We start from the raw sequence: 23,031 nt of genomic DNA, 5'->3' as shown, positions 1-23,031 counted from the left end.
AATACAGGTTCACTAGGAATGATCTCTCTGAATTTGTCGAGGACAAATCCTCACCAGTGGTTGGCATCCTCTTCTTTGGAAGGAGCGAAGGCTCTCTTAGACCCCTTCCCACACAGCCTTCAAAGAAAAAGAACAAAACTACAAAAGATAAATACGATAAATAGTTTTGCTAACTACTTATGCAGAGGGATATGTTTGAAATTGTCCCGTTTCCTACAAGGATAATTTATGTGCTGACAATTTCAGTTTTCCAATTTTTTTGTATCCTAAGACTTTCACAGATGAGGACTTTCCTCCCTCCTTCCCTCCCCAGATACTACCCTGGACCCTACTAAAAATTTTCTAACACCAGATAAAAAATCAGTTTTCTGTCTATGCTGCTGCACATGTGCCCAAGTGTTCCCCTACGGAGCATTTCATTTGGGACTAACTAATCAAAGCTGTCACCTTGTTAGATGACTAAATCAGGCAGTTCTCACTTCTTACCTGGAAACTATTTCATTCAGAAGGCCATGGCTCCATCCTGAATCTTTTCTCAGGCTGTTCATTTGTCCAAAAGCTTTGTTATCTGTCGGGGTCTGTTTCTAGCACTGCGATCAGTGTTTTCTGTTCTTAAGAGCTTCCCACCGAGCACACCTAAGCAAGTCAACATCTGATTTCAGATTTCTTTTACTAGAGCTTATGCTGAAATGTTAAAAATGGTATGGCTACTGTAAGCCCTCACTTAATTAACTCATATGAGGTTAATTTTAAGGTGGATAGGGTGTATTATGTATAAAAGACTTCTAGATTATCTACAAAGGAACCTCTTCGTGCAAACAAAAAAATCCAGCCAAAACCCAAGTTAAGTTTATTTAAGCAGTGGCTTAAAGCCCCTGGTTACGTTTCTTATATGGTAAACTTTTCAAATTGGGGAATTTGGCCTCTTCCATTAGTAAGGGGGGACAGGGAATACTAATACCACACATACAAACATTCTTCATCACCATAAAAAGGGTCATGAGCCTTCTAATATCAGCAAAGGGACATTTGAGGGGATTTAGCTCACACATTCTGGATCTATCACCAATGGATAATGCAAAGTTTTAGGAATCTACCTATGGCCTTAGAAATTTTCACAGTAATTTCTTTACTATTTCACAGGAATAATATTTTTCAAGATAATAATTTTAAAAAGGGGACACATTTATTTCCTGACTCTGGTTTAAAATCTCAAACTCAAATATTTAAAAATAATCAATATTTTAAAGTTGTCCTATGATTAAAGTAAGCCTGCATGAGTCATATTACATACAATAATACATTTTCTGTTGTCTTTCTTAAATTCAAGCTTTGAACTGCTCCCTGGAAACAATTAACAGATAAATTCATTCCAATAATTTAAAGTGAGATCACTAAATTGAATGTAGCTTGAGATAACCCTACTGATCAGATAATATACAAGAAAAAAAAAACATGCTAATCAGGAAAGATACATTTTATTTCCATTTTTTACCATTACATTATTTTTATCATTGACATTTTCACAAACAAAATTAAATCTTGTCTAAATTTATTTCTAATAAGATAAACTTCCCAAAGTAGGAAACCCACCTGAGTGTGAAAAATATTCTGTTTACAAAAGATCCTCCAAATTTATTGCACCACACATGAAAACTGCCAGAAATGTCCAATCTTTAATGGCATGATTAACACGTTATGTAAAACTCCAATTTTCTTTAGTTTAGCTAATTTTTAAAGGGAAAACAAGTTTCACCTTTGTGGACAGTATTTTGAGGGGAAAAAAAATAAAATCAAAGAATCAAAATATATGTGCTTTTGTTCATAATATTCCCAACTTCAAAGTGCTTTGATAGAATCTTTTGCCAAACAACACATATTTCATAAGTCTGCACAAGTACGTCCATGGAATTATGATTTTCCCTCCAACTCTGGCTCTTCTGACAAGGCTGAGCCATGAGTTGGGCAGTTTTCATCTCAGGCTCATAAAAGGATTTTTATGAAAGGATTGAAACCTGACACCTGACAAGCTGCTCATTTCTCTTTCCCACACTGAAAGTCACCGTGGAAGCTTTTTGGATTCAGAATGTCACACGTGAGAAGAAATGTCCTTTCCATAAGGTCTGCCCTGCAGAAGCATCCAGTGAGGATCCTCAGAAGAATTCTAAGGATGAACTTGTCAATGCAGAAATGTGAAAGGACAGTTTCTTATCTACACAAAATTCAGTGGGCTCTCCAGTTCCATAAGTCCCTGAAAGAACTTGATTATTTTGAAAGAGTCTGAGGGTAATTTGGAAAATAAAGCTAGCAATACATAGAAAATGAGTGGCTTTGGGTTTTCATTCATATGTACAATCAATTCTTTTTACTAGGGGTTTCTGAAAATCCAAGCTCTAGTATACAATACAGTTCAGTATTTACAGAGTAGAATTCCTTTGCCCTATTACCAGCAAACCTTCTCCCACTAAAAAGTTCCTTTTCATTCATAATATTGGGCATGTAAATCATTAGAATGGACTTCTTAAATGCATTGTAATCTTCTCAAGTATGCAAAGTGGTATCTGCAAAATATTTAGAGAAAAAGTACCATTTATTTACCCATACATACTACATCAAGACTCAAGATGTCTTCCTTAACCATCCCTTTGTCATTTTATATAATTTCTTCATACTGTAAGTTACAGATTTCTTTGCCCCTAAAAAAAAAAAGGACAAAAAAAAAGACAAAATGAAAAATATAAACATTTAGGAAGGCTGACTCAGATAATAGCTTTTACTACACCAAGTGAAGTATTTCCATGTAGGAATGACAACCTAATCCACCAGGCAGATATGCAAATAACCCTCATAACATAGTAGATAATGACACAAAAAAACCCTTTAATAGTACCCAAGCATGTACAATAAACAGGTTCATTCTGAAGGCCTGACAATGCTGTATACAAGCACATTGTACAGACAATAACCGAGGGATAGCAAATGTAGAGATTCCTGCTGAAACAATTAACTGGTGCAGAGGGAAACTTCTCCTTCGCATCACTGTTTCTAAATGCTACATACAGGAAGGCTTTTGACGCACCTGTGTGTACTGCAGATCCTCACCAAACTAATACACTGTGCTTTTTCAAGCCCTTTCTCATCTACTGCAAGGTATGTCCAGCTGAGTAGGATTCCACTCTGGCTGGTAATGGACACCAGCAACTTGCCAGATTCCACTGTGCAGCAGGACACCTAAGCAGGACTGTTCGGAGGATTCCAGGCTGCCGGTAGCCATGCAGGTTACTTAGTTGGCCATGCCTGTGAGAAAAATCTAGTTGTCAAAGCAGTTTGGCTCTTGAGACAGGAGCCCAATTCCCAGATTCTGGAGAATAGATGAAGAACCTCAAGCTATGCCCAAAGCTATGTAGCCAAAATTTTACTGAAGGGATAAAGGGGAAGGAGTGAGAGGGCTGAACCAGGACAAAAGAACATCCTGCTCAAGCACAACAAGCAAAGTCCACGTGACTGGTAGATAACAAGCTCTACACTTCCACCCCTTCCTGGGCCAATTCCTGGTGCCAAGCAGATGTTAGACAGCTGTGCTTAGTGCCATACACTGGGCACCTGCCTGCCTTGTTGGAGACCAATTCTACAGATAGAACTGAGAAGCATCATGCTGATGCCCACCTCAACTACGTGTTTAATCAAACCCTGCAGACCATCAGCAACCCAGGCACTGCTATGCAAAGGCTCTTGAATTAAAAGTGAAAACAGAGATCTGGGTTTGTCATAGGAACAGTGTTGCTGACTGTTAAGGTGCAAATCTGTTCTGGTTTCAACAAGTTGTAAAGTACACTGTAACTTCCTTGAATATTTTGTTATTGCCTCATGCCAACTAGGTACAAGGGCAGGTACAATTTCATAACTGACAGAATGGTACATCTGCCAGAGAATAAAACTGCTCAATCTGTGTGCTTAGGAGATGATACTGAAATGATAGGTCTGGAACACCAGGCAAGGCACATACCCAGCTGAACTGAAAGCAGCAAAAATAAGGAGATGATGACAAGCAGCTGTACTTTGGAGACACTGCCAATATCAGAGGTGTACCATGGACCTCAATGTGAAAAGTGTCACGGGGATGTTGTCTGGACCAATTTTGCTTTAGAATAACCTGCTGTCACTTGGTTATAACAAACCTCGTATGAAGCCAGAATAGCTGCCATACTCTAGCACTCTCCTGCCCACAAGTAGTGAACTCTGGTAAATACCACACCATCACACTGGGCCTACAGTGAAGGCAGGAATGTCTCAGTTTTTGTAAAGACAGAGCAGCAGTCGTTGCCTCCAAGCATTTAGGAGTTTTAGATAAGAAGGGACCAAGGATGACTCCCACACAATTTGTGAAGTGCACCCTTAGAGTTAAACACTTAAATTCTACCAGCCATCTCTTACAGACCGAGAATAAACAAAAGACATAGCCTTTTGCTGAGTTTAGTCATCTAGTATTTGTAAACTTAAAACCAAAATACTGTTACTTTTGGCATTTCAGTGGGGTTCTGAGATCCTAGCAAGTGGAGCTACTTGTTTTTCCATCTTTCAGCTTTTTTTGTTTAAAATACTCCCCAAAACAAACAAACAAAAACCCCCAACATAAGACACAGTGACTTTTCAGCTTACAACACAGTTCAATCACACCCTTACAAATTCAAAACTGAAAAGGCAAGCTTTTAATGCTGCACAAGAAGCTTTCATTTTGACACTTAAATGCAGAGATCGAAAGTATGGTACGTTATACTTACTACAATCTTTCTTATGTTTATCTAATTGAACACCTCACAAGACTGACTAAAAATACACGGAAGCAATTTAGCCGTAAGGCACACAGTATGACAGACCAGAGTGCAAGGAAAGATATTCTGGAACAAGTACCACAGGTTTAGCCATCTACTGCCCTGGTCTTTTCTTGGGGAGAGGGAGGAGAGGAGGGTATGATCATTTTTAATTTGAAAAAGACCTTAGAAAGCAATCAAATGAAGATAAAATATTTCAAGTGAAAAGATACATTCGGTATTGACAGTCTAGAGTAGCAAGAAGTCAAACGAGTATGCAGTAACAAGGAAAGGTGCATGCTCTGTTTCTGAGGGTAAAAATCCTATGATAAATACGCTGTATAGAATCAGTTTTACACTTCTGGTGCCTCTAACTGCAATTTAAATAAGCTCAGCTTTATCTTTCGTAAGAAATAATCCATACCTGTATTTTGAATTTACAAACCCGCTGTATCCTGTATGCTCTAACTTTTCTACAATTAATAGGTTTTTGTAAAAGCGAGCACACTACTGAAGTGATGACAGGCTCCTCAAATAATAAGTGAATAATCATGTAAATTCCAAGGTGACTCACATATCCACACTGGAATTGCACACAGGGTAAGAATTCCAGTTGCAGAACAAGGCCAGGCTGAGCTCGGGCATAGCACATAGATGAAAGAAGTGATTCCAATCTCCAAAGTTAAAACTGTGTGTATGGCTTTGAAAATGACTGTCCAGTCTCCCAGGTACTGTACATGCAGGATCCAGCCCCTCCAATACGGGAATTGCTCTGACAGGATGGATGCTGTTGTGCCATTACAATGAAGTCAGAGTACTTGTGGAAGCGCAGGATAATGTGGCAGACCAACAGCAACGCAGCTGATTCAGCCCTGCAGGACTGGAATTAACTGTGCTGGCACTGCAGCCTGCAAGTCAGCTTGCTCTACCAGCCTGCCAACTCACCCTGCCTCCTGAAGCAGCTCAACAGAAAGAGATTTTTCTCTTTCCTATTTTCCCCCTGCAGGGAGCACTCCACTGAACTCCACCCACCAGAGGCTTATGGAATGAGATGCTTACATTTCTGCCCCACCACATCAGCCTGCAAAGGAAAATGCAGGTTTATACATACAGCTGGTTTCTTAAAGCAGCCCTCAGGGTGATGAGTCACATCTGTAGTAAAAGTTAATGGTTGTAATTATGGCTCAGTCTCAGAATCTGAAGCAGTTGACCCACATAAAAATGTCTTTCTTACTTCAGCTATGAATCTATGACTTGGTGGTTCCACCTCCCCTTCAAATTTTTCCACTATAGGATACAGAACAAAGGCCTAATGCACATGGGACCGAGACCACAGCATCTCAGTGTAAACACAAGTTGTATCTGGTTTTACTTAACAATCTGCATTGAGTTTTTTGGAAGTGTTAGTGTTGTAAGACAGCAATTTGGCTGAAGTACCCCAAAGTTTTCTGGTAGATATGCCTGGATGTAGTATTCCTTACGTCCTTTTAAAAAGAAAGACTGATGTATGTACTGCTGAAGAGCTGTCATGTGGAGGCAAATAGTTACATACTGATAGTGTGTCATGCACAGACATATGCAAACTTTGTACACATATACCCAGTGAAGTTGGTGGCAATGCAGTATCTGCTCAGGCAGCTGATGAAGACATCAGTTATCTGAACTCTACAGAGGATTTTACATGTAAAGCTGATCCTTTAAGTTTAAAAGAATCCTTGAATACACAAGGATTAGTATACTAATATCTCAGTTCTAAGAAAACAAATGTTATTCAGAGCATTTGTGTTAACTTAAAAGTATCTTGAACAAATGCTTCAATTGATGATTTAATTCATAGTATTGTATTTATAGAAAAATTTTCAAGGCTTGCTGCATTCCTCGAGTGAAATATAAAGAAGAAATCCAAGCTAAATAAGTATCAACATCTCCTTCAGAGGAGCTAAATATAAGAGCTGCAGAGTTAGTTCCCAAAGACCATGCAAACTCTGGCTACATGGGAAAACAAATTAAACCATGGTGCCATCTCTAATGAGAAACAGAGAGGCAACCTCACCACAGACTCGAAGAAATGCACAGGCACATTTTCAAAAACTAAACAGGGCATTTAACAACAAACAAAAACACAGAGCTAGAGCTCAACTTCAAAACCACATTGGCAGAGAAAGATGAAAAAAAAGTTCTCTTAAATGGGTTGAAATTCTTTATTTTGCTTGTGCTCCTTGCCAATAATGTTAATACCCAGCATGCCACCTCAGCACAACAATTGCTGATTTAACATTTAGCATTCAATTTAGAAATATGCTGTACATTGGACAGCCATGCTATGGACCAGAGTAGGCATTTCACTTTTTTTGGTTGTTAAAGTAAAACAATCAGCTAAGGAAAAGATATTGTGTCCTCCCTTACATTCCAAAAAGAACGATGGCCATGTAGTGAAAACTAATTCTTCCTCAAACAAACTATTTATACAGTTACTAGAAACAGCAAAAAAAAAAAAGTCAGAGCTTATTTAATGAAGCCAGAGATTTCATGAATCTCTTTAATAATTCTCTTATTTTAAGCTACTATTTTTGACCTAAGCATTGCAGAAGGTCAGAGCCATATACTTTTCCTAAAGTCTCTACTAGAAAGCGTGAAAATAGGTCTTAGGGGAACAGAATATTAGACAAGATTTGGACAAAGAATGAAGAAATATGGCATCCTTAGGGATTGAATTTAAAGCTCCACACTTCCCTGTAAGACACATTCCTTGCATGAGTCAAGCAACTACTCCAATGCAGGAGCCACCCTGTGTTGTGCACATTCTGTGTCTCCAGGAACGTGGAGAGCCCCAAGGACTGGCACAGCCACGGCAGCAGCAGTACTGCTGCCCCCAGGAATGCATTTTTAAATTAAGAAACTGTACTTGGGAGAAAATCTTCATGAGAAGATACAGCAAGATTTAACATAATCATAAGTGTTTGGAGAGAATTATTAAAAAAAAAAAAAGGCAACAAAAAGAAACCCCACAAGCAAAAAGCTTTTACTAACTAACTCCTAAACCCATGGACACCCATTCCTCCTCAATTCCAGGGAAAATCACTTAAGATCATACAAACCTCACATCTGAAAAATCCATCAATCCTGAATTCTGTTGCAAATGGTTTTGGCCAGATTCTGGCAGAAGACTGTAAATATGTTTAAAAAAAAAGGAACTAAATTATGCTAAAAGTAAGAAAAATCAACTCCCCTAGGGCCTCCTTGCTCAAATTTGGCTCATGCTTGAGGCAAAGGATCCAAATTGCTTTGCTTTACCTGAATCAAACCACAAAAATATGTTTTCAACACTAAAACCACCAGTAGAAAATACATGTTTTTAAATATGAGTGTTATTCTATGTTAACTGGTTGGTTAGGAGACAACTCGAGTTTGTTTTAAAGGGGAAAAAAAGCCACTGTATATAAAGTAAAAAGCAGTTAAAGGAAAGTAAAGGCATTTCCCAAATAACTAGTTTCAAGTGCACAAGCAGAAAACATGGTAAGAATCACAAGTCCTACCAGAAGATGCATTAGGACCCCACAAAAGTCCCAGTACCAACACAGGCTGTGATTTACTGCATGACATGCAAAAGGAGCTAATAACTCCCAGAGGGGATTTTCTGTCCATCAGAACAGACAGAAGGAGAGCATAAATAACCTAGAAAGCTCAGCTGTCTCTATCCCTGCTCTTTAAGTTACACACAAACAGCTTTGCCCTACTGGGCAGTCAGGATAACTTTCCCAAGCACTGGATTCAATAGGATAACGCTGTCTTTGACCCCCTCCCCTACAATTATTTCACAAAAAAAAATCTACGCTCCATGGATTTAGGAACAGATAGGATGCAAGTTGACATCTCTAAAAAAGGCATGTTATAATACCAGAATTCTTGACCACTAGCAGGTAATTTTGACAATAAACCATAGAAGAAAAATGTACCAAATAGGTTGGAAACCTTACATTAGAAACTAACATCTGCCATGTGCTTAATTGATATATAACAAACTTGCTTTACTTAGATGGAGTTCTGTCTCCTCCAGCTACTAAAAGTTAGGCAATAGTGTTGTCAGACTTCTTCCATTTAATAGAACTAAACTATTAACAGACACATATAAAAAGTAAAAGTGTTCCTGCTTATTTTACTCAGCAGACCTGTAATGGTCCTGAACACTGAAAGCTGTGTTTCTTTACTAGGTGTAGGAGGTGTAACATGGAGTCACCAACACCAGTGGAGGGGAACAGCCTCTGTAGAAGTCTGGATAAGGATTGCTCAGAAGGAACCTCTATAGTTGCTTTTAAAATCAGTACTGGCATCATTTGTATATAATTGCTTTTGTGGAAGAACTAGGAATAGGTATGAATGAGTTCAAAAAATTATTTAAGCAACTTCAAGAAAGCATGAAGCCTTTTTAATGCAGAAAGTGCAGAACTAGTGCATATCAGCCAGATCTGGCCTGCATAGAAAATTAAACTGAACTCAGAAGTTGGTTTTTTCCTTACTTTTGGGTTGTTGGGGGGTTTGTTTATTTGTTTACAACTTGCACAGACTCCAGTTCCTTTTAGCATTTTACAATTTTGCAACAGTTACAATAAATCTTCTGCTTTAAATATTACTTTTATCTTCCAGGGGCTTTCAATTAAATGCACTAAAAGTTTAAAGAATAAACTCCTGTAACAAGATAGTCTTGGGGCCCTGTAATTTTTCCTTTGTGAAATTAAAAGACCTGTGTTGATGGAAATCACACACATTCTTACCAGCTGTCAGTATGGTTTTAGCACTCTGCACTATACTGGAAGATCTCACAATTCCTGAAATGCCTGCAGAGAGAAAAGCACACAGATGTTATCCATCTTAGTAGTTTTGTGCCGATTTTTTTTTTACCCTCCAACATACACAAGCCAAATATTGTTCTAGTTATACAATCAAGCCAGCCTGAAAGTAAAACATACACTTATGCTGACAATGGTTTGTTTCTGCTCTGCTTTGTCATATTAATTGAAAATATTCTCTAAGTTATTTTATTTTATATATAACATACAGGAAAAAACCAAACCATATCAATATTAAAACAGACAACAACCAGTAGGAATTGATCAAATAAATGTATTTAGAGGTCCCACTACATCTCTACTAAGATAATTAGTCACAAAGGATTCAGAGTTGTTTCATCTAAGTGCTGGTATCAACATTCTAGAGCAGAACAAATTATACTTCATGATTACTTCAATACAAAATTGGGATTTTGCACTTCTCTGATCAAGTAGAGATGTCACTATTGTGCAGAGCTTGTCTGGTTTTTCTAAATTATCAGCTTTGAAAGATAAGTCTCATTTATCACTTTGCACTGTGCCACACTCAGTTCTCATTGTCCTGTGGTTCTTAGGTATTAATGGAAAAGTATATAAAACTTAAAAATTTTTTTTTCAGAAGTATTGGTATGTTTGTTCTAACACATAAAAGCATACTGATATGTAAAAAAGTACTGCACGTTACTAAATACTTCAGAAAAAAAGTAGGAATGCAGTAGTCTCAGTTAGGCTTCCAAACTGAAAGATATTATCCTGCATTAAACACCTAGAATATAATTTCAAATATTTTTAAACCCTTCTTTCAAAGCTACTTTCATAATGAAGAACAACGTTTAGTGTAATCCATTAATAAGTAAGAGGGATACAATGTTCCACTGAAAATAATTTGAGGGGTAGGGAGGGGAAAGGAAGAAATCATATTGATCTAGCAAAATATCTAGGGATAATGCAATTCAGATTGAGTAATCAGCTTTGTCTTGTAGGATTCCCAAATGGCTTGTCCTGGTCTTCACTCAGAGTGATGAATTAGGAAAATCTTTTGGCCACAAAAGTGAAAGAGAGGTTTTGATTTGTTCTCCTAAGAGTTTAAACTGCTTGGGCCGAGAAGACCAGATCTATTCAGTGTTTTGATACTGAACTGCTGCACCACTGTGCACAGCCACAGCCACGCCTGCAAGACCCTACAGAAACACAACCACAAAGATGATGAGCTCAGGGGGGATAACTTGGAGCTCTAAAATCATGTGCAGCTCACAACACTGCTCCTGGATTCAGCTTTTATCCTGTTACTGTTGCAGCCCAGCACAGAAGGTGTCATAGACTGTCATGAAAAAGCTGGACACCTCAATGTCCAGATGCAATTCATCCTATACTGCCAATGGAGAACTGCAAGTCTCAGGAGCTTTATTTCCCCAAACAGAAAACGGTCTAAAAGCTCCCTCAGCAGTTGGAGAGTGTCTAGTGGCTCCCAGGCACGAAGGAACTTTTGCTGTGCTCAAGGAGCTTGCAAAATTTGCTAACTGGAACTAAAAATTTGTCAAGTTCTTCAAGTACTAAACATTTTCCTTTTTCTGCAGCATATAAAAACATTGATGTCTGCAGCATTAGCTTTAACTTGCTCATATGACATAATCTTGCCTCAGAGCAGCTGTGATGATGAGACACACCTCAATCTTTTTCCTTAAAGCTTGAGTTCTCTGCCAGAGCTTACATGTCTGGACTAACCAACATGATTGGGAAGAGTAATGTCAGCAAGACAGAAAATTAGCTTATCCTTGCAATGTGTGACTGGTAGGATACATAGTTCAGTATTTCGATGAAGTTATGCCTAAAGATGTAAGCACTACAGAGTTAAGACAGTCTAAGCAGGCCACACTAATCCCTAAAGACTGTCTCTTCCAGGACCCAAACCAAAACATATCTTCCTATATCACTAGGAATGCTATTTGCTAGTTTTTCAGATAACCTGTTTGCAATCAAAGAAGTCCGAATCGATGTTTTTAAGGAGGTATCTCGTGATTAATCTCTTGGGTTTTTCACCCTTCTCTTTAAACCATCCTTCTGAAATAGAAAAACAGACACCGATACAGATTTTTATCTCTATCACGTCTTAAAAGAGATTACAGACACTGGTTAGGCCTACCTTGATGCACCACAAATCCACAGTCAGGGTCATGGGCAACTTGTAGTAAAATTTCTTCCACATCTCTGTTTTTTCCAGGAGGGTTTACCAGAGAAGTTATCTTTTGCTGCAGAGTCTTTGGCAAAGCCATTAGTTGTGCAAATTGACCTTCTGGACTTTTATCAATCTGAATGTTATAGAAAATAAGAGAAAATAATATTCAGTTCTCTTTATCTTAAAGAAGTCCGAAAATTCTTCTGGCTATCTTTGACCTCTGAGAAATATCTCTCAGAACCCAATCTATGTCACTAGCACAAGTAATGGACATTTGTAACGAAAACTTCCCAAGCACAGGGAAATGCAGTTATCTCAGTTCTGAACCTGAAGAATAGCTCAATGCAAAGATGTTAATTTTTATTAAAGACACACATGATTTTCCTGTCTCTGTAAGTAACTTTTCATTGAAACTGTATAGTTTCTGTTATATCCAATTTCCTTTGGAAACATAAGTACACTACAATTAAAAAAAAATTCCCAAAAGACCACTTAGCTCAGTTTCTTCTGCCTGAATATAATCAAACTGTAGACACACACATTTCAAGTTTAGTTTGAAAACCATTTTCTCTGCTTTAAACTCAAACCACATCTGGTTTTAAAATTTGAAGAAAACATTCATTCCACATTTTCCAATCTAAATCAGAAATTCAAGGACCCTTTTTTGAATACAACAATGCCAACGTACAAGCTTGTACATATTTATACAGAGTGTAAGCACAAACACTGAAAAATGCATGCTGGAGCAGATCTCTCCAAAACTGGAAGAAAATATGAAGAGCTCAGTTCCTCCCACACAACATCACAGACACTTCATGGAGACATCAGACAGGAGTCTAGTTCCCCTATCCACTCCCTTTTGTCAGTGTGGAGAAAATGATCTCCAGATGAATCACTCCAGAGGCAGCCGACGATGAGCAGGCTCTGAACATTATGTGGGAGGAATCCACGTCTGAACCAAAACTGTGAGAACTAGTGTCTGTCTTCAGTTGGTTTTGAGGAATCTTTTAAGAAAGAATTTTCTCTGTAACTCTGAAGACGTATACTTGGAGAAGGGGGTTCTATTCTGCATTAAACTGCACTCCTGAGAGCAGACATTCACCTCAGTCTGGGTAATAACTGCCAATAATCACACCAAGGTGTGAACAATAGAATATTAAAGCACCTTACTTCAAATCGACAGTGAAATAATGGCATTTAATCAACAACCTTGATGACAATTGTGGAATTATGGACAGATTTATTATCCAACAGCATATTTGCAGTACGTTATCAGGATTTTTTTTAAAGGTAAAACAACAGGAAGTATTATTGTAACTAGCCTTTTTCTTGAAGAAAGTATTACTGATCCTTTTCAAAATTAATTTAAATATTTCTTCCACTAAACTGTTGAAGAGCACGCTGATAAGAAAACATGGAGACAGCTGCAGTGTAAGACAGATCTGCCTATGCTGTACTCCAAAGCGCTGCAGAACAATTTTTTACTGTACTCAAGTCTGCTTAAAACTGTACTTATATCAGTTTCTAACAAAGACACATCCTAAAAGGAGGCATTTGGGAGATAATTACCACGGTGACTCGAGGATAAGAGTCCATGAGACAACCTGTGCTATTTGTAACTTCATGTTGAAGTTTATATCACACTTGAATATTCACACATGGACATGCAAACTACAAGAGGAAAACTGCTACTGGACCCCTGGCTGTGTGGCATCTCTCCCCTAATTCCAATGTTATACCAGAAAGATTGAATTCAAGATACTGGTCATTTTGGACTTCCCAAATACTAAGGATAGAAATGGTTTAGGATGGGTATTTAAAGATAATGTCAGAATTTCACTTAGGTTTAGTCAGCTGATCTTCACAACTAGCACTTGATGAGTTTTCTTGTGAGATGCAGTTTTTGATTGTGGAAAGTTGCACCTCTGAGTTACAACCTAATCTTTTTAACATAAACCGTATGTTCATTCATCACTGCCTAGACTGTTGTGTCCATGTGGTAGTCATTAGAACACGTGTTTTACAACCATCTTCTCTTGTTCCTTTGCTAGGGCTCTAGTTCTGTGCCCATACTCAAAGAAAATGAGCAGTAGTTACTACATATGCAGAGACTGGTATTTAATGCAAATCTTCTGGTTGCAGAATTAACTAAACAACAGAAACATAACAAATAGCAAGTACAGTGACTACAACTGCCCTCCTTAGTGCACAGCATAATTCCTGCCTTCTGTCAGTGTGATAAAGCACTTCCACCTGTTTGTTTTAAAAATGTTTTGAAGAACACTTGCCTCTAGCCTTCCCAGATGGTGCTTATATACCACTTGAGGGCAGTCCTGTAATATGGTACTGTACAGCTTCTGAAAATGGGGTATGTTGGGTTTCACTATGTTCTGCACTTTCGATCTGTCTTCTCCTATTATCATTCTGAAATCACCTGGTCAAGAAAAGAGACACAGTTAATTCATTAGGAAAAACCCAAAAACTCAGAGAAGAAGAATATAACAGAAATCAATATAGTAAAAAGCTGTCATCTAAAGCTTTTTTCTTCAGTTCTACCAATGCCTGCATAATTCACAACAAGGTTCACCTTCTATTAGTCAAAAAGCTATTCAAATATCTTCAAGCACAGAAAATACGTGCTTAGAGTCAAAGATTGTTTTGTGGCCTCTGATATGCTGTAATATCATCAGCCCATATGTCCACATTTTCACTTGTGGACGACAAAATAAGTCCAGCTGTCAACTGGCAGTAGCAGTTACATTCTTTGCAATGACACATACATTTCAAAAGACTACTAAACAAACTGACCAGTTCTAATACTTTGTATCTACAAACAAATAAGCTTAATTTTCCAATATTGAGAGAAAATAATTTGCATTGTCTCTGCACTTCAAGGGCAGTACCTGAAGTTCACCTAATGGCAGTCATGGTAAGATTACTGTATTATCTTTTCCTCTTAGCCATGTATTTTGTTATTAGTCTCAAAAATCAACTGCTTTTAACACCACTGTTACATCACTGACCTTTACACTTTCTCTTCTGATACATGACTGAAAAGTTTCAGAGAGAATAAGTGAAAAGACAGCTAGTATGTAATAACTACCTCAGTTAGGTAGTAGCCTGGTAACTTCCTGTGTTTCTAACCAGGAGTTAGAGGCTCAGTGCAGCGTGTATCAACAAACAAAATCCTGAATCAATTCATTTTCCCACTTCCCACATTCAGGAGACAAATGTTATTGAAAGATGGCAACTTGCTAGCCTTACTTAGTTTTTTCAATTTATGCCAAGCCACAAAACAAACACTTTGCATACAAATGGTACTGACTCACTGCTCTCAAAAAATGCATAAAAAAATAAAGGCTAAACATTTTCTAAATTCAAGCATGAACAACTCTTTTCAGCAGTCTGCAAGGAGATTAATTAGAGTAACACATAAAATCAATTTTGTCTACTAGTATACCCTCTGAAAGACTTAACAAAATGGAAGCTGTCATGGTCTGAGATAGCCCCAAAATCCAATTCCCTAGCTCCATTCCCCCTCCCACATCTCAACCTAATGTGAGATGAGTTTTTCCAGACAAAACACACCAGACTCAAAGTGGGGGAAAGGGAATATATTACAATGACTGTACAAATAAATACCATATCACATTATGCACACGATCACAACTATCTCTACCATGACATATAGTATTTACAGTGGACCAGATCTCTTCTCCCCTCCAAAATAAAAGTCCAGGAGGGAAAGAAGGACAGATCCCTTCCAGTCCTTAAGCAGCAGCATCTTCTGAGGCAGCAGTCTGTCTTCTTCACATGCATGCAGCAGTTGATAGCTGGCTTTCTGCCAGCACTCACGAGGGAGGTATTCAAGCCTCTCTCGGCCCCATCGCCTCCAACCGAGGGGTCTTCCGTGGGCTTCGTAACCCCAGACAAGGTCGTATCACCACGTCATATCACGAAGACACAGGGGGGTCTTCGTGACAGTCTGGTATCTCCAGGAGACTCAGCTCCTTGCAGGGCCTCTGTGCCCTGTCTCTCAGGCTGCCACCGTGGCAGCAGTGCAAGGGGGGGTAGAACCAAGGTCACCCCCCCCTCTGCATTCCACTGGCCATCCCGGTCCAGCTCCGGGACGCTCTGAGCTTCTCAGCTCCTCTCTCTCCGGTACTGCTGTACTCCAAGGCTCCTCTCAAATAGGAGTCCATCTCCCTCTTTTCTCAGAGGGATCTCAAAGGAGTTTTGGGGGGCTGGTACAGTCTTACCCCCAGAACTCTGTCTCTCAGGCTGCTGGTTCTCTTTTCCTCGGCTCTCCTTCCAGGAGTCCTTTCTCTGGTGCTGCATGTTGCTTCTGCTGCTCCTTCAGTTCAGTTCTTATCTCTGGCTCTCTGCCACCGTTTCTCTGGTCAGTGCCTGCTGCTGCTCTGCGTCCATGGAGAAAACATCTCCCGGCATAACTACAGGCACTTAGTCCAGTCTAGCACTGTTTCAAGTCTTTGCAGTCCCCCCCAGCCAGGGCTGGGAGGGCCCAGAGGGCCCAAGGGGCTCAGAGCCCCTTCCTCGTGGCTCTACAACATGGCCACCTCTCCTACAACAACCAAAACTACAACTCATCTCTTCCGGTGAGCTTGTGGGATGTTGACATTTTTGCAGGAGCGCCCATTGGGCAGAACTTCAAAACTTCCAGGGGTTTCCACCCCTTGGGGTCTACCACTTTTCTTAGCCTCTGGGGGAAAACAAAGTCCAAACCACTACAGAAGCAAAATAAAATATCCACGAACATATAATCAACAGCCTTTTCCTTGAACATTCCCAACTGGGAATCTTACTGCTTTAGCTTTGTTCACACAGCAGAGCCAATTTCAACGTCTTATAGCACGGTAACTGATCTCCCATGTTTCTATTTGATTGCACTGTTTCAAAAACTATATAAAAAAGTATCTCGGTCACTAGTGCCCACCAAGAATGTAATGCCATTGCTGGGCAGGTTTCAGGTGGACAGGTCTGCAGCCCTGCAGCAAACAGCCTTGGCTGGCAATCCCATTGTCAGCACCCTCTTATTGTCACTTTAAAACAGGCAACAATTCAGAAAAGAACTACTACGGAAAAGCTGAAAAAGCTGCAATCTAAACTGCTCAGGGAAGTATTACATAAAGAACAGTAACACTCCTCAGTACAGCCAAGTTGCAGCTTATAACCCCCACCTGCCCACCTGTGATTTTTTAAAGCCAAACTTGCATTTCTACACAAGCAAAGGAAGTGCTGCATAAAGGAATCAAACTTGTTCATAGTGATTTCAATAAGGATATCAACATTTAAAAAGCAATGCTGAATTAAATTGTAACAACTAAATCTTACATTGAAGAGCCATTTGCAGTAGTTTCCTCAATTGTTTTCCATACTCATTTCCTAACTAAAGAAAGGAGGAAATTCTCTCAGCAAATTAAAAAAAAGTCAGCAAATACTAACCAGGAGGTGAATGTTAAATATACATTGAGGAATCATACTCTGGATCCTTAAATTAACTAAATAAGAACCTTAAACACATCACGCTCAAAAAGTAAGAGATGACACAGTATGAGTCAGACTATAAGATGACTCAACATTACACTGAGAGCGGAAAGAAATTTTTTTCCAAGGTTTTGAAACACTAAACCAAAATACAATCCATACAAACAGAAAAAAACCCACAGTATTTCATCATATTCAGTCACTCATAGTTAGCTGTTCATAAATCAAGCAGGTATAAGAAGCTTTGTTTAGGTACCTACACCTATTTCCTAAGAGTAAGCCCAATTAGTCATTTGGAGCTGTTATGTAACACAGCATTCAGATACAATTTTTGGAGCATGCAGCAGTGTGGGCCCAAAGCAAGAGGGCAAATGACTTACTACACATGGGACTTCCAACTGTGGTACAACAGCTCCAACTACAGCTTTTCTCCTCGGTGACTTTAGACACCACATACTAACCAGAGTAGGAGAGTCCTGCAATCTGCATATAGAGGTCTTCTTCAGAGAAACTTTCTGGTAACATGAGAAAGGCTGCTGTGACTGCACTCTTCAGGTTGCTAACAAGAGCAGCTTGCAGCTTGCTATTCTCATTCTGTGTCAGTATTTTCACCTGAAAAAGCAGAGCCATTGGAAGCAAGACTTCAGGAAAGTGCTACTGAAGATGGAACTAGAAATCCAGCATGAAAACTAAATAAGAAATTTATTCAAAATTAGATCTTATTAGTATGGTATAATAAGGACTAGTGTCACCTTTTGTTTATACTGTGTGAGAAAGAGGAACATCTTTTTAAGAATTAACAGTCTGCTAGAAAAGGCTGGTTTTACAAACAGGTTTGGAACTGCCATATGTTACAGCCATTAGCCAATCTCTGAAGAGCTATTCACCTTTCCATATTCATAAATTTAAGACTGATCAAAACAATAAATATGAATGCATCAACAGAAATACTTCATATGTGATTATGCAATAAGAAAAAAGACCACTGTCTCACTGAAAGAGAATGGAACACCAAAGAGCTAAGTTTTAATATTCATCTTCATTCTTTTTTTTTAATAGAGGACTCCCCTACCAAATGCTTCTCAGACATTAGTTGTCCTCCTAGAAGAAGCAAGGTTTTATTTTTGCACTTTGCATGAGAAGAATGTGAACTCAACGGAATCTTCATCTATACGTGAAGAACAGATCACTTTAACGCTTCCACGCACTGCATGAAGTATTTGTTTTTAGGAAACACTTTAACTGTTCAAGACCAACTAGAGAAACCAGTCACCTGGGATGTGGAAATATACTGGAATAAAAAGCAGATCTTTGGTAAGAACGGAATATAGAAACACACCATTATAGAACATCAGACAGACGAAGTCATCCTGGTTTACAAGATGGCTCTATAACTATGCTCTTCCAGAAACAACTCTTCAGGAATCCCTGCTTGTTGTCAGTTGCTGTCTTTTTCAAGTGTCTTGCTTATAAAAGGCAGACTTTTTAATATCTGTTTACCCTACAATACCTTAAAATGCAAAGGCTCTGGCAGTTATGAACAAAGGTACCCATTTGTTCTTTCTCCCCGAAAGCCCATTCACACACAAATGAGTTGCAGTATTACCTGAAATTCTGCCCCCGCATATAACCTGAAACAGCTAAGGGACCCTTTCAAGTAACTATTTTTCTTCAGGAATACAAATACCCTGTTAATCAATGGGGGAAAAACCCCAAAACCAAATCTAGGTTCAATAAAGTATGACAATCAGACATATCTGCTATACACAATTCTTACTATAGAAAGGACACAGCCAAAGCAATGTCATGGTTGACATTGCTGATATTCAGAACATACTTTTTAGTTACGGCAAAATCTTTAAGAGGCATAAAACTTTAATAATATCTGATTTTGATATGATGGTGAATGCAACAGTACAGAGGTCACTTGTTTCAATCATTCTGCACTATTTATTTATTTCCTTGAAAGCCACAGGAGAAGGTTACTGAATGCATAACAGACTTGCTTAAGTAGTTTCAATAACTAAGACATGCTGGTCATGGGGATGAACTAATAAATGTATGTTCATAACTTGCTGCTACAGGGAATCTCTAAGGAAAGACAGAAGAGAGAAGTCTGTGGCACCACAAACACTCATATAGGTGCTTATACCTTAGGATAGCCCTGTAAATAGCACCATGTTATGGACCTGTTTTAAGAACACCACAGTTACAGCCTTTTAAAATGTGAAACTCCAAAGAGATCTTATGGAAGACCACAGGAATTTTTTCCGAGGAAAACAATATGCTAGGCTTCAAAATCTGCATGCCTGGAAACACTGCAGTGGTGATAAAATTAATTTATGAACAAATTTTAAACAGTTCAGAGAGCTAAAAATCTCCCAGGAAGTCAGAATGCAATAGTTAACACCCTGGTACAAAAAGGCTGGATGTTGATTCTTGGAGTAAATCTGAAAAAGCACCAAAGTTAAGGAAGGCTTTTTCACAGTACAGAGAACTTTTAATTGGATCTATTCACTGTACCATATCACAAATCAAAGTAGCAGCAAGTGCAGTTACACTGAAAATAGCTATTCACTATTCATTGTTAATGTGACATTCAGGATTTTTCCTTCAGTTATTTTTCTCAGTGTATTAGGTTTCACTCTTTACAGAGATAACAGCTGCTCTGACCTGTATCATGCTACAATACGTCTCTGGAGATAGAGAAAAGCCAGTAGTGCTGAGACAATCTATTCAAACTTTCACTCCCAAATTTTTAGTTAAAAGCATAATTAACTTCTGTTCTAAGACCTGAAGAGTTCTCCTCTCCTTCTCACCCTCCTGTCTTAACAAATTTTTCCTCAGCCCTGCTGCCATCTGCTGAAACCACTCGGGGAAAGCAAACACCTCCTATTTTTTATGACACAAACACGGAGGAGAAAAACACACGTGTTTAACCCATAGTTCATTCAGTTATAAATACTTTAACAATACAATGCACTAGACAGTAACTGCACAGCAAAGCAGCTTTCACCTTTAAAGATTTCTATTATTTACCCACATTAAATTTTGGTGACCCCTATGTCTGTTATGAAAGGCATACAATACATTTAACATTAAAGGGACTTTGCATTAATATAGTCCAGTTACCCAAGATTTACTACAGGCAGAAAGCTTTTATTAACATACTTACCTTTGTGGGTTTTCCACATCACACTGAGTGTAATTAAGGACTACATTTCACTTCCTTTCTGAGAGATTATCCCTCCAGGGCTACACCTCTGAATCAGGGCACATTATTTGTTCAGTACCAATATATCCTTAACAGATAAAGTTAAAACTAAAACTGATCATTTTCCAGCCCTGTAATTTCCTGCATTTCAAGACAAAAAACTGAACAGGTAAACAGTTACCGGCTTTTGTAGGCGCCCAGCGACATAGAGGGTTTTCCAGTGAAATAAATCATCAATCAGGGTATCAGTGCTAATTACACCATATTTTATCATCTGGGGAAAAAGCAAAATAAAAGCTTTTGAAAAAACATACCTATACCTTTTTCACTACATGAAACTTACTACTTCCTGACATACCTGTCATTCATTCTAAAGAACACACGCCTCCAATAAAAAACTGTAAAACATTTTCATGTTTTAATTAACACAGGAGGTAAAAGAAAAATTTCCTACTTACATGCAAAATTCTGGGAAAAATGGAATGCCTGGAACTCTAAGATCTTTTCTAGAATCAAAGCTGCAATAAAGTCTCCGGCCAAATGTTACAATATTTTGATTAATCCACAGTATCCTTTATGATATTGAAAATACTCAAGAAATAGTTTGTCAGAGATCTACAACTTGCTGGACACTTGCTGGACCACTTACCTAGAATTACACCCAAGCCTCACAGGTCAGGATTGCCAACACCAAAGAACACAGGTGTCAGTTCCAACTTGCTATGTTGCAATTTGCATTTTGTGCCAAACAAACAGTAAGAATCCACTTTGCTATTACTACGTGGTCCACTGCTGAAGTTAAAGGGCCTGTTTTCCCAGAATACACTGTACCACCACCAAAGCTAGCAGACAATGAGTAATAAGGAATATAAATACAGTTTCTGAAGCACTTTAGCTCTAAGTTCCAAACATTGCTCACACTTTTAAGGTGCAAGAGCAGCTGGTCTGTTTGCTTTTTAATTAAAATGCTGTTTGTGAAGCAGTTTTGAGACAGAAATATTGAAGATACCATGAGTTAATCGACAGCTACAATCTACAAGATTGGCTTCCTGAAATTTGCTTTAAGCTAATCATTTCACTACTTCACACAGACAAATATTTTACTTAATTTGTACTTGTACAAAGACTAATCATACTTACCCTACCATTACATGGCACTAAAGTGTTGTAGTAAATTCCTGCTCCGTAGCTCTGCATACTAGTTATCTGTTTTGGCCCAAAAAATTTTAGGAAGGAATAATGATTCCTGTTCTTTAACAAGTTCATCATATGCCAGGTCACAGAATCATCAACAGCAAATACGAAATCCAGCATATTGTTCTGTGGTTGAGGAGCAGAGTGTTAGGGGTTATACATCAAGAAGCAGCCAATGTTAATCATAATAACCTAAGATATACACAATCATAATAATCTAAGATATACGTTGTATCAAACTTCCAGCTAATAATTTTTCATAAGAAAAATATAAGAATAAAGCCTAATACACAAGTATTAAAGTCAGATACAGTTTAAAGATTCAGATAAAGTTGTGTTTTCTTGTCCGTTTAGCAAAGACTACTCAAAATTTTCCTGTGCTGGTCGTGACCAAATTTCAACCCTCCAAAACAGAAGAGCAAGTGTAAGATCTCCACCACCTTAATTCACAGCTCAGTGGAACAGCTGACACTGCTAATGAACAGGACTTTTGGCAACTTGCAAGGCCGTGAACTGGGGGATGTGGGCAGATAAAGGCACCCAAGAGCTGGCAAAAAGTGCATTTCTAGCATATTCCTTTGCTTTTGACAACAAAACAATCCAAACTCCAAAGATTTCTGGTGTGCAGTGTATGTACTGCTCTTCTGGAGAAACCAGTGCACACACTGCCTGCACACAGACAGCACAAAAGCTCGCAACTCATACCTGCAACACATCACTATCTGGAGTGACGTTGCTTCAAATTCACTAGGATTGCCTCTCTGTGGCTTATTAATTGTGGGCAGCATCTCGGCTAACCCATTAATACCACTAAAAAGATAATCTGTTAGCTACCTTTCTTCCTATTCTTTTGTGTGACGATGAGATGCTGTTAGAGCTCTGAAATTCTTGTTATCCCCGTTTAAAGAAAACGAGGCACATTTAAAGTCACATTTGTGGAAACTGCTTAGTAAGTGAAGCCAATAACGAGCAATACTGCTGATTAACAATTTTTAAAAGCTCGAACATAAGAAATAAATAAAAAGAAACATTATTTCCAAGCACTTGACCCCCAAGCGATGTGGAAGCCCCGCGACTGCCACTTCAGTGTGGCAATATATTTTCAATTGCCCTCATACGGTGCATAGCAGCACCGTAATTCTCTTTAAAAACAGCAGTAAATAACCTGACACACAGTAACGAAGGGGACCCCGAGCCCCTCACAATGACAAACCCACTGCCGGAACCACCCTAGGCCCTCCCCGGCAGCCCGGGGCACGGACCGAACAATATCCCGTAAGGGACTGAGATCTTCGCCCCTTCCCG

The 23,031-nt window shown here is 38.7% G+C and overlaps 1 protein-coding gene across 3 annotated transcripts; it reads right to left on the bottom strand.

Annotated features, from left to right (window-relative positions):
* Positions 1-135: 135 nt before the first annotated feature.
* Positions 136-22,953, bottom strand: TAMM41 (TAM41 mitochondrial translocator assembly and maintenance homolog). 3 transcript variants are annotated; one of them, XM_008928427.3, is made up of 9 exons: positions 22,892-22,953; positions 21,673-21,852; positions 20,714-20,806; positions 17,780-17,930; positions 14,102-14,247; positions 11,781-11,946; positions 9,584-9,646; positions 2,599-2,696; positions 136-636 (listed from the first exon to the last, which is right to left on the bottom strand). In XM_008928427.3, the coding sequence occupies exons 2-8, from the start codon at positions 21,844-21,846 to the stop codon at positions 2,620-2,622; spliced, it is 870 nt and encodes a 289-aa protein (XP_008926675.1). In that variant the 5' UTR covers positions 21,847-21,852; positions 22,892-22,953; the 3' UTR covers positions 136-636; positions 2,599-2,619. The 3 variants fall into 3 exon arrangements, 2 of the variants coding, with proteins under 2 accessions (XP_008926675.1, XP_029821067.1); XR_001922398.1 differs by lacking the exon at positions 136-636 and adding an exon at positions 3,080-3,297 and having other exon boundaries at positions 2,616-2,696; XM_029965207.1 differs by lacking the exon at positions 136-636 and having other exon boundaries at positions 692-2,696.
* Positions 22,954-23,031: the final 78 nt, after the last annotated feature.

This window comes from Manacus vitellinus, unplaced genomic scaffold, assembly GCF_001715985.3.
Source record: "Manacus vitellinus isolate BGI_N305 unplaced genomic scaffold, ASM171598v3 scaffold_91_pilon, whole genome shotgun sequence".
Classification (NCBI taxonomy): Eukaryota; Metazoa; Chordata; class Aves; order Passeriformes; family Pipridae; genus Manacus; species Manacus vitellinus.
Note: the sequence above shows the minus strand (reverse complement) of the source record. Positions and strands in the feature narration are given on the sequence as shown.